The sequence below is a fragment of the Myripristis murdjan genome, chromosome 3 (assembly GCF_902150065.1).
Source record: "Myripristis murdjan chromosome 3, fMyrMur1.1, whole genome shotgun sequence".
Lineage (NCBI taxonomy): Eukaryota > Metazoa > Chordata > Actinopteri > Holocentriformes > Holocentridae > Myripristis > Myripristis murdjan.
Genome location: NC_043982.1, coordinates 39,090,717 through 39,103,362, shown reverse-complemented (window position 1 = coordinate 39,103,362; position 12,646 = coordinate 39,090,717). Strand labels below are relative to the sequence as shown.

Sequence of the window (12,646 nt, the reverse complement as noted above, 5' to 3'; positions counted from 1 at the left end):
TGTTCTCTGCAGCCCTCCCTGCACTCCGTCTCACCCCCTTTTGCAGGCGCAACCCATCGCTCTCTCTTCACAAAACAATCTTTGGGGAGGAAGAGCAGGAGGAGGATGAGGGGGGAGGAGGAGGATGGGGGGGAAGAATTGGGAGGGAGAGAGAAGGAGAGAGAGAGAGAGAGAGAGAGAGAAATGAGGGAAGGATGCAGCCTTGTGAGCCAATTTAAGAAATAACTGCTGATGCATCAGCTATTGACTGTTTGAGCGCTCGTGATAACGCTCAAGGCGAAACTGGGAGCAAAATGACAGCATCAACTGCCTGCAATAAAGTGCAGCGCGCCAGACCAAGGGAGCTCTAATTGACAGCTGTCAACCTAATGGGAGCCATGACGGAAGATTCTGGAAGAGGGGGGAAAAAATGCTGTTTATAAACCATCAGCTCCTTATCCTCAAGGAAGGGAAGAAGGGAAAGGAGGAGGAGGCGGGAGGGGGGGGAGTGAGGGAGCGCTAGCCTCCCTCCTCCTCCTCCTCCCTCCCTCTTCCTCCATCTCTCTCTCTCTCTCTCTCTCTCTCTCTCTTACGCCTGTCGTTTGTCTACTCGCTTGCTTTTTCATCCGCTCCCACTTTCTCTTGCCCATGCACATAATCTTTTTTACAATCTCATTCCCTTTCTGTCTTTCCCTATGATAGAATATTCAACTATTCAACTGTTCTCTCGCTTTATATCTCTCTCTTTCTGTCTCTCTCTCTCTCCCTCTCTTTGCAGTGGTTCATTGTGGCGGAGCGTAGTGGGGCAGGAGCACTGAGAAAAGCAGAGGAGGGCCATAACTAATCACAGTGTCAGCTGGCTGCCTGGGAGAGACTCTCTCAGCACAAAGTAATGCCAGGACAGGGACTGGGACACAGTAATGTAAGGACGGGGACTGGGTGGAGGGACTGGTGCGCGATAATGTAAGGACAGGGACCGGCCCCGAGTTTGAAATTCACTGGGACAATTATGTGATTTGCTATGGTTTTTTTTTTGAGAGAATTGCACAAATCTCCGACTCACAAAGGCCTTTCGAAACCCGCTGGGGATCCTCAAAAGTGCATCGTCATCAGGGCTGAAAGGAAGGCTGTTTTCGCTCCGTTCTTGAGACGCTGACATTTGGGAAAACAAAACCCAAAGTTTTCACCCAACACAAATGTTTTGCTCCAACGCGAAGGATCCGCAAATTGAGAAACAAAACAACAAAAAAAAAAGTCATTCAGCGTGACAGCACGGTCATGCTTGTTGCTGAAGCCATCAAACACCTTTACCTTCGGAAAGTGTGGATGCACTTGGAATAAAACCCTTGAAATGTCCAGTGACTTCCTACATTTGAGTGTCTTAACAGGATAGAGGAGAGGGTTAGGTCGATCTGGGACACAGCAAGAGATGTTCTACCAGAGCAGCTCAGAGTTTTGCTAATTTTTCATTTCGGGCCATCTAATGATTTACAGTTGAGATGCCATGTGAATTCAGTTATCTGCAATTAAACTGGTACAGAGAACCAGCAGCACTCTGGGTCCTGAGATTCAGACCTGAACACCACGGCTCTGTCAGACGGTGTGGAAGAGACTCACTGTGCACTTGAATATACACAATCATGGCAGTCTGGGTATGAATGTGCATGAATGAGTTGAGCAAGGACCCAGTCTAGCCTGGCGAGACCCTCTTGCCCGGTTTGAGGACATTATAGATTTGGAGTTGTATTCTCCCGAGTGCGTGCTGTCATAAAAATTCCTGACATGCCTTCAGGAGGGGAACCTCAGCTTTACAATGATGTGACATGTTTGAGGGTCAGGCCTCGTAAAATTGAAACAGAAGGCTCAAAACGCGGCTGATAACTAAAATTTTTGACGTTTCATGGAAGACAGATGAAGTCTTATCGAGTCTGCATCACGTTCAGTGACTTAAATCGAACATGTTTTTGTTTTCTTGCACTGTAAAAACTCAAAATCTTACCAAGATTATTTGTCTTATTTCAAGTCAAAAATGTCTTATTCCTAGTCAAAATATCTCATTACACTTAAAATAAGACATGATCACCTCAGAAGTAACTTGTTTTTAGACAATTGTCTCTTGTTTCAAGTGAAAATTTGCTTGTTTCATTGGCAAAATTTGTTTCTTGTTTCTAGCTAATTTTCACTTATTTCAAGTGAATTTTCACTTTTTCCACTGGCAAAATTTTGCCAATGAAACAAGCAAATTTTCACTTGTTTCAGGTGAATTTTCACTTGAAACAAGTGAAAATTGTCTATAAACAAGTTACTTCTGAGGTGAGCATGTCTTATTTTAAGTGTAATGAGATATTGTGACTAGAAATAAGACATTTTTGACTTGAAATAAGACAAATATTCTTGGTAAGATTTTGCGTTTTTGCAGTGTGGATATTTAAATCTCATTTTAATTGCTTTTTTACTCATTTACTATTGTTAAGAAAATTTTTTTTAACTATTTTGAAGCGTGATTTTACGTTTTTGACCATTTGCACATGGTGCTAAGAGCTCACTTCCATTGGTTGTACTGGCAAACGTCAGTGAGGATAGCTAGCGATGCACCACACATGTGCACAATTACACACACACACACACACACACACAAACATATCTCTACCCGGACACAAACACACGTCTCTGCAATAGAAATACGAAGGGGAATGAAGCCGGGAATAACGCCTGATGCGCGGCTACACGCAGACCTCAGGAGCAGCCTGGAGACCCGGAGCGGGCGTTCAGAGCCACGAGGCCGACTTGGAGTGTGTGCTCCCTCGCTACCAACAGCAGCAGCAGCTCGCCTCGGCGGGGGAGGCGCTGGAGGGAAAAACACACGAGGATCGTTCTGCGGTCCTCAACCTTGTACTCGATCCTGTAAATCACACATGTAGCCTTCGGTGTACATGAAATCTCAATTCTATTTTCTTTGAGAGACTGTTTTTGCTGCAGAAGAAGAAGAAAAAAAAACTTCAAAAATTAAATTCAGACACCGCTTTTCCTCAGGTCTCAAGAGTATAGAACAAATGTGTTAAGGAACTGGATGCGTGTTAAAACTTCGAGTGATAATTTGGAATTATACAGATTACAGAAACAGTTTTTTTCTGTTTTCCGGTCTCTATCTACCTCAGTCCTTTTGGAGCAGCACTCTACCAGTGAAACTCTCATTGTCACGACAGGGAAGGACTTAATGAACCAAACCTCAAATAGACCAATAAATATACGTGTGAAAACTATGTTTGTGCCATTCTGAACAGTTACTTCAAAGTTGGGGACAGAGACAAGGAAGGAAAACAAAAGCCTTTTTTTTTTTTTTTTGCTCAGTTGGCTGCACTTGAATGGCAAAGAAGGAATTCTGCTGTAATATGAACACAACAAAATAAATGACAGTTACTTGCTATTTCATCGATAGGTTAGTGTGACGAGGGGCAGCTACACGAACTTGATAATGTAGGTAACTTAGTATGGTTAAACTGCTTTTTTTTTCATTCGGAGGCAAGAACATTCAACTTTATCTAAGCTACTTCCTCACTTTTACCCCATTTATACTTTGTCACTTTATGCAGCTGAAGTGTACATGTAAATGCATCCGACACACATGAGGGCTGGCCTCTCAAACCACCTCGGGTCCTCCTGATTTTGTTCAGCGAAGATTCGGATTTCTGTCCGTCTACCGATTGACGACGATGTCAACTGACCGTTGATGTGGCCAGGTGTAAACGAAGTGTGGATAAATCAAATCAGGATATCATCTGGATAAGAGATGCATCAAAGGGCAAGTATGACGTCAGCCTGATGCGACTTCGCCAGAAAAAAACGATGGTTCTTTGGCTCCACCCACTGAGGCCGAACTCAACCAGCTCTGCCTCTGAGAAATGTTTGTAGAGCCAAACCTCCGCTCTGTATATGACACTACATAATGTTAGAAAAAAACTAATTACGGCAATAAAGTGGGCCAGTGTCTAACTAGGCTGCAGAGGTGGAAAGTAGGGAAGCAGATACTTATATTCCACTTCATTAGAAATTCCACTTCCTCAATCTGATGTCTGCGAGTGCACGTTACCTCTGGGAATGATCAGTTCAGTGATCAGTGCATTGAAAAAAAAAAAAAAAAAAAAAAAAAAAAAAAGATTAACATATTTGACTTTGAGCCATGTAGGAAAAAAAAAAATCCGAGTGAGTATAAAAGGACCACCAACCCATTTAGAGGTTAATGGATTGAGGAAAAGTCTCGAGCACTGGAACACAAATACTTTTACTTTATTCGAATTTGGAGGGAACAACCTTTATTCCCACGGGAGGATCCCACCTGGGAGTTTTAGCACTTCTACTGGCAGTGCAGGTCAGTGCCGGGTGACATAAACGTCAGAAGGGACGAGACACGACTAAAAAGTAAAAAAAAATCACAGAGGTGAAATCAGTGTCGAGGCTGAGAAACATCATAAAACTATAGAAAGCAGGACGTATGCTGGGGTTTATCCTGACATGAATTATTAAAAAAATATAAATACGGCAATATAGCCCAGCCACACACTTATATGGCTACAGATATAAAGGGTCAAATTACCATGTTCATCATTAGGAAGTAATGAATAATGCATACTTACTGATGGTATAATATGATCTTAAACAGCAGGGGCATAGCATTCTTAAAAAACATTATAAAAGCTGCCTGAGATGACATATTTAGATAATCATCTTTTGTTGAATAATTACATCATAATTAACAATAAGGAGGCAGAGGGGTGTGTGGAAGGTAATGTTTTTACCCTTTTAATTATTAATAGATTTATCAAGACCTGCCTTGGATAAGGTTAATTAGCGTAATTATAACGGCATGTTTCATTGTATTCGACTGGCACCGCCTGGTTGGGACAAGACCCCACTATAAACCACAACATATCTTGGATTTTTTTTTTTTTTTTTTTTTTTTAAACAAACAAGACCCTCTTTGATAGCAGCTAAAATCCATGTAACTAAAACACATGGAATATGATGTGCCATATTTTACTGAGTTTAAAATTGCTATTGGAAATGTGTTCACAGCCAAGGAAGAGGAAAAAAGCCAAAGAGAGAGAAAAAGAGGAATAAATACAATGTGAATGTGTTCGTATCTGCATTGTGAGTGTGTGTATATGTGTGTGTGTGAGTGTGTACGTGCTTGTGTGTGTGTGTGTGAGTGAGTATATTTAAATGGGCCACTGCATCTCGAGTTAGATCCACCGCGAGTGCAACGTTTACACACATCAAGCATGATTAATCTCTCACTCTCATCTACAATCAATCACACACACACACTCACACAGATGCACACACACACACAGGCGCACGCACACAAGGAGGCAGAGAAATCACAGAAATCAGCTGCTTTTCCTCCTCGGCTGCCATCTATCTCCTGTTGGACAGAACCAGATCTGTCTTGATGTTAATATTTACATAAATCATGCTTAGCCTCTTTGGACACCGTGCTGATGATAGGTGTTTCTGAAAAATCAACGGCGGTGAAAAATCCTCCCACTCCGGGAAAGTGTCATTGAGTAGCTAATAATGACCAGTGTCAACGTCATCAATCTGCAGCAGGCTCGTAGCAGGACAATACACCCTCAAACACACACACACACACACACACACTCCAGCCCCTTAGACACAGTGTGAACGCCATGCAGCCGCTGCTTCCTGCACAACTTCCTGCATCTTAAAGAGCTGTAACATGCATTGTTTATAAAAAAAAAGAAAAGGGGGCTGATATGTATGGATAAAAAGCCATGCAGAATTTCGTCTGGCGAAAAATAATAATAAAAATACAGGTGAAAAAATACAGTGAATGTTTGATGTCCCTGCTTCCTCTCCTGTAACAATGATCTGTTTGGTCTAGCCGGGCTTTGAAGCCCACGGACAAAAACGCTGCGTTCGCCTCAGCATTGTCCTTTCCTGAATAGTAGGACGGCGCTGGAAAAATAAATACCCTTGCTCAGAACCTGGCGTGTGTGCGTGTGTGTGTGTGTGTGTGTGCTTCCGTGCATATGCTTGCACGGATGTGTGTGTCTGTGCATCTGCATATACAAGCTTGTATGATGCACGCAGGCCCACGGTTTTCAGCCCAATCTATATACACACATACACACACACACACACACACAAACAAACGTCTGGTTTCTCCAGGCCTGTCCATGAAAAATCCTCACCACTTATTCGAGTCACAATGACTTCCACCAATACACACACACACACACACATATATACATCCGTGCAGAGCCACCACCGTCCCAATCCTCACCTGTGGCAAGTAGGTGAGAGGTGGTGAGGGTGGGAACGTATTGGGGGGGGGGTGTGGGGGCAAATGAGGACGGTGTAAGAGCACGTTGATTACACCCAACTCTGCTGCAGACCTAATTGGCGAGCGTGACAGCGTGCGGAGCTTGTCATCTCCAATCATTAGGCCTGTCAGAGATCCATCAGACGCTCGGCTAATTAGGAGAACGCTAATGAAGCTGGCAAAACAACTCCTCTTTTTAGACGGCTGAGCGCGCCCCGCCGCCGAGGTGGGAAGTGTGTGGTTGAGGAGGGCGAGGGGGGGCGGGGGGTGGCGGGGGTGATTGAAGGTTGGGGAGGTGTTTGAGAGAGTAAAGGTGGATATACGCGCTTAAAACAAAAAACAGAAGAGGAGCCCCTTTTCCGGTGCTGATTTGACGCCGTGAGCCATGAAACGCTCCAAACCAAAATTGATTAAAAGACATTTCTAAGAACCAAACTACGCCTTTTTACTGTGATATCCAGTTTCGTGTATTTTAAGCACTCTCCCATGCGTTATGATTCATTGTGGAACTGCTGCTGAAAAAAAAAAAAAAAAAAAACATGGAAGCAGGACTGAGAAAGAGAGAAGGAAGCAGGGAGGAGTAAAAAGGGAAAGAGGGGGGAACCGATTTTGGCGTGAAAAAAGCTCAAGGTTGCAGGGAGGAAGATGACCCCCCCCCTCCAATACACACACACACACACACACACACATACACACGCCCACCCCCACGCTGAAGTTCCTAATCAAGGCCTATCATCTGCCATCTTCCCATAGCTCCTTCCATCACTACGGCGCAATCAATTTGTCATCACTCTTTGTGTGCCATGCAGCCTGCTTCAACCTTATAACTTGCAGCTGTGAGCGAAGGAGGGAGGGAGGGAGGGAGAGAGGGAGGAAGAAGAGGAGGAGGAGGAGGAGTAACAAATGCCGAAAGAAAAAAAAGAGGAAAAAAAAATACAGGAAGTCATCGACAGACTAAAACAAAACCCCTCCTTTCGCTCGCCTCGTGTTTGTCCTCGTCTCATCAGAGTAATAAATGGCTCATTTTCTCTCTCACTCTTCTCTCGGGCACGCTCACTCGTTCATGCCAGTTGAAGATAGAGGCTTTCAGTCCTCCCTCTGCGCGTCTATCCATCCACCCATCCATCCATCCATCTATCCATCCATCCATCCATCCGTCCAGCCAGTCGCTTGCCTCCACCCATCGTGTCCATTAGGGCTAAAACATTTTGATCAAGTATAAGGCCCTGGGCTGAGAGTGCATTGGTCTCTCTCTCTCTCTCTCTCTCTGTGTGTGTGTGTGTGTGTGTGTGTGTGTGCCAGGCTCTGATTGACCATTAGGGCCATTGATGAATGTGGCTGTCAGAGGGCAGACAATTAAATCAAATATGAAACAAAGTCTCTCTGACGGGCCCTTCTGATGGAGCAAACCAGTCTTCCGCCTCACGATTAGGCTAATAGTTACATTTTTCATACCACTGTGTGTGTGTGTGTGTGTGTGTGTGTGTGTGTGTGTGTATGTGTGTTTGAGAGTGTGCGGTTGAGTGTGGATGCACATGTGTGTGTGTGCGTGAAAAGTACTGGATGCTTGTTGCAAATTGCAGCATGTTGTGTGCACACGCCACTGAACATGCATAATTATGTATTGGTGTGTGTGTGTGTGTGTGTGTGTGTAGTGAGTTACTTGCTCACCGGTTAAACAGTGTAGAAAACAACAGCGTACAGAGGTGAAATTACTTCAAATGTCAAAGGTCAAGCATAAATCATTCATCATTTACTATGATGGTGTTAATGGAAAAGGATGCTTCAAGGCCACAATGGCGGCAAAGCAAAGGTGACATGAAATATCTAAAATCTTGAGACTGTCGTACGAAAACGCTGTGAGCCATAATAGCCAAGGATTTCACAAACACACACCAAATTATGAGGCCGGATTATTTCTCCTCGAACCACCAAAACTCTCCCTCCACCTCTGAATGGATGGATGCAAAACAAAAGCTATTTTAAGGAGCTCAGTTGTTCTTTATGCACATTAAGCCCGAGGCGAGGGGGGGGGCATCAAGGGGGCAGTGGATGTAACCCCTTAAAGAGAGAGGGAAAAAAAAAAACAGATACAAAAGAAGCAATTAAAAGATGTTCTCAATGGCTGGGAAGTTTGTGAGGCCAGACGTGACTCCAGCAGGCCTCGCTTCCTACCAGGAGGGAGGGGGGGGGGGTTGATTTATTGACGCTTATCGGGAATGAACAGATCAAAGCCTCGGCCGGATGACAGGTGATCAATCAGACGTCAAATCAAAGATGGCAATTGTCCATTAAAGCTCTCTTCCAGCACACTCCCTCCCTGGGCTGTGAAATAATCTTTAGACTAGAAGAAAGTCTTTCCCAGAAACTGGAGGGGAGGAAGAAAAAAAAACCCTGATGAAAAAAAAAGAACCACGGTAAACCTCCGATACATTTTAGAAGGAGGGCTTACGGTATCACGAGCGTAAGCACCTCCCGAGGAGAGGTGCCACATGAGATAGAAACAATAGCATAATAATAAACTCACTATTTAGCCGGCCACCACCGTCGTACTGTAGTGACAACATAGGAGATAGAATAAACTATAAAATACAGACAAATTTCAAAACCAAAAATTGAGTACTACCACCAACACATTCTAGTTTCTTTTAGAGAATATTATAAGAATATTATTGTGTAAAAAGCACAATAAGGTTCCTATAGGTCTCAGTATTTAGTGCCACAGACAAAATGTAAGTCCTTGTCAATGGAATGTTATATTCATAGAGGAAATTAAAAGTGCAATTAAGTACAAAAAGGTCACTTGAAGCTTGCTGTTAGGGAGGAGTGACTGAAAGAAAGAAAGAAAGAAAGAAAGAAAGAAAGAAAGAAAGAAAGAAAAACAGAAAGAAATGGATCAAATGGGGCTAAAGTGGCTGATAAAAAGAAAGTTTGCAGCCTGTAATCAAATGTTTTTGGAGTCAAGCCCACATCCCCAAAAGAAAGCAGGGAGCATCAAAGGCCTCTGTGACAGTCAGCTGACACCAAGCCTCCGCCAAACCCTCTCCACTATGGATCTTTAATTCCCACAGTCAATATCTACAAGGAGGAGAGGAGGAGGAGAGGAGGAGGAGGAGGAGAGGAGGAGTGAAAGAGGGTAAGCGTGGAGACCTATAAAAGTCCAAGTTCTCTGACGGGAGAGAAAGGAGGGGGAGGAAGGCTGACGCTCTTTCTGCCTTTACAGCCACACGAGTTAAGATTTTAGGGATTGAGCTGACACTCTTGACAGCAGGCTCAAGGGCACTCTGACAGGACGTACACATGGTTGAGGCAGGGTTCAGTCCTGGGACCTTTGTGTCCGGCTATAGGATGATCACTGTAACCCCATATCCCCGTCTACACACACACACACACACACACACACACACACACACATCCCCAAATGAACTTCTTATGTATGGGGGAAAAAATCTACAAGCCCTAAGATAATGTTCACAATGCACCTATAGGCCTTTGTAATCCTTTTAGGAGCAATTTTCTAGAAAAATAAAAAAAATAATAATAATAAAAAATAAAATAAAATAAAATAAAAAAAAGATCAGGAAAGGACATATTTTGTTTTAGAAACCACACATTTTTGTAGATCTGCAGTAAAAATAAATAAATACCCAAATAAATAAGAAAGTGCTCTAAAAAAAAAGCCTAATGGTTGACATGATAATGCTAATTAGCATTAAATAGAGTAATAATAATAATAATAATAATAATACTAAAGTAGGGCTGGCACAGGGAGTGTGAGAAAGAAGGAGGTGTGTATGCCTGTGTACACATGGCGTGTGTGTGTGTGTGTGTGTGTGTGTGTGTTTGGGGGGTGTATACTGAGTGCTACATTGTGGCCATTCCTCCCATTTCAATGAGCTGTTTTGCCTTTCACTAGTTACTTTACTGTACAGTGCAATGCGATGAAGGCTGCAGTTACAGGGCGATGCAATTAGTAACTGGACTTGGCGGTGGGGGGGTCACGCAAACACACACACACACACACGCGCGCGCGCGCATAAATAAACACACGCATACACTCACACAGAGGAGGTAAAAGGCATGCAAACCGGAGCCGGTGCGTACCTGCTGCGCGCCGGGGCGCTTGCTGCTTCCTCCGCGGCATGTTGGCTTCGGGGGCCCGGCAGGGAGTTCTTCTCTGGCCCCGGTGATCCGCTGCTGCCTGGGGGATCCGCGGAGCTTTGATACACAGTTTTCCCCCCGGGGTGCGCTTTCAGGGCTCCCACATAGATCGGGGGAGGATGTGTGTGTGAGTGTGTGTGATGTGTGTGTGTGTATGCGTGCGGGGTGCAGTTTTCAAACACAAAGATATCAGATCAGATCGTGAGGAGAAAGAAAGGACAGTGTGGATGTGGAGGGATAAAAAGGAGGAGGGGAAAACAAGCGCGGCTCCCCGGCTGGCTGGTCTCTCGGTCGTCGGTCGCTCTCCCTCTCTCGCTCGCTCCGACTTGGATAGACACGGTGGGAGCGGGCGGAGGGGCTCGGTAGTGGAATAAATAAAAAAAGAAGAGGGGCTGTAAAAAAAAGAGCCTCGTGCCTCTGTGTGATCCTCTTCACTAGGCGTCGGAGGCTGCAACAGGCAAGCTTGAAGGGAGAAAACCAAATGATCGCGTCAGTCAAAAGTCCGCAAACAAGGGGGCAAAACATCAAGCGCTGACACAACTGAAGCCCTGCGCCTCCTCTACGGTTCACCCTCTCCGCCGCTGATAGGCGTCACGTAGCTCCCTCTTTCTCCTTCTCTCTCTCTCTCTCTCTCTCTCTCTCTCTCTCTCTCTCTCTCTCTCTCTCTCCCTCTCTCTCTTTCCCTTCTCACTCTCTTTCTGTCATCCCCCGCCTATTACTATAGCCCAATTTCTCCACAAGGCGCACAATATTGCGAATGCGCAGGGTGGTCAAAAGCTTTTTTTTTTTTTTTTTTTTTTTTTTTTTTTTTATAAGCCAAGTCCTTTTCGAAATTGCTATATTGTCAGTCACATTGCAGATGGAGCTGCTGGTTGTAAAGAGAGGAAGGCAGACACATGCTGACAAAAAAAGAAAATGTGTGTCTATATATTTATACAAGACTATATCCCACACTCACACGCGCACACACGGGCTGACAGCATGCACGGTGTCGACTGGATCTTGAACGGAAATGCATACTTACTTTACGGGCTGATCCTCCGCCGCGTTATCCATGAGGCTCTCGCTTCTCCCCTCCGCTAATCACGCACAATTCAAAGCCAAGCGGTGGACCCTCTGAAACGTGCCTGAAACCATCTCATAAAAATCCATTCGCCTCTGGCAAGTCCCGACGACGAAAAAAAGCCACATGCAGCTTTTACAGTTTGTTATTTTCGGGGCCGAAACGGATGAGCAAAGAGGAGGAGGAAGAGGAGGAGGTGGAGGAGGAGGAGGAGGTGACGGACGGGACTGGTCGCCCACACGCTGCCCTGCCTGGCGCGGCTGCGTTATTTTGTCCGAGAGCGGGTTGAAAAATCCGCTGAGGGCAAGTCAGTGCAGTCAGTATGTATGCGTGTGCGTGCGCGTATGAGTGTGTGTGTCTGTGCGTGCGCGCGCGTGTGTATGTGTGAATCGATGAGATACGTGCTTGATTGGGTCTCCCTTGTTGTAATAATGTACATGAGGAGGAGGAGGGGACGGGCTCAGGCTGCTCCCATGCATGCAGGCTGGCTGGAGCGCACGGATCAGCCGAGCTCTATCGCCTATTGCCAAGCACTTTCTTGGCCGCTGATGGTACTTTTCCCCCTTTTTTTCTTTGCTTGGCCTGATAGGAGCTATTTAAATCAGCCACGCAGCGAATCAGACGCGTCTCCAAACACGGCAAAGCGTCCTCCTTTACTGCGCCTTGGCGCAAAATCCTCACCAAGCGCTGTCCCTTTTACTGGCACCGAATGGAATAAAGTACTTTTTACAGGTAAGCTCAAAATCCTCCTTAGACGAAACGTAGGCTGTTCAAATATTTTCGGGACAATTAATTTCTCCACTTTTTTTCTGACCGTGTTTTCACCTTACAGTGTGGAATAAAAGTTTCTGGATTCTACTGAGTTGGTGAAGTGGATAAAAAATTATTCTCCTGTATTTTTTTCAGGCAATCCTCGGCGTGAAACGCGTGGATTCACGGCGGTGGAAACAAAGGATAAAGGATTCTTTTTTTAAAAAAAGAGGCAGAACAAGGGAGGACAATAACGGTGAGTTGCCAAAGGCTGTCTCTCTCTGTCTCCTCCTGTCTTCCTCTGCGCCAGATGTGGTGTTGCTGCGTCTCGTCAATAGCCGGAGAAACAG

General features: G+C 45.0%; 1 protein-coding gene across 1 annotated transcript in view; it reads right to left on the bottom strand.

Moving 5' to 3' along the window:
• tshz3b (teashirt zinc finger homeobox 3b) overlaps positions 1-11,810 on the bottom strand; it is a 49,336-nt gene extending 37,526 nt beyond the window's left edge. Inside the window, exons 1-2 of the mRNA XM_030048589.1 lie at positions 11,508-11,810; positions 10,427-10,945 (exon numbers count right to left, since the gene is read on the bottom strand). Of these exons, the coding sequence (XP_029904449.1) occupies positions 10,427-10,466 (40 nt within the window). The 5' untranslated portion in view covers positions 10,467-10,945; positions 11,508-11,810. The remainder of the gene's footprint in view (positions 1-10,426; positions 10,946-11,507) is intronic.
• Positions 11,811-12,646: the final 836 nt, after the last annotated feature.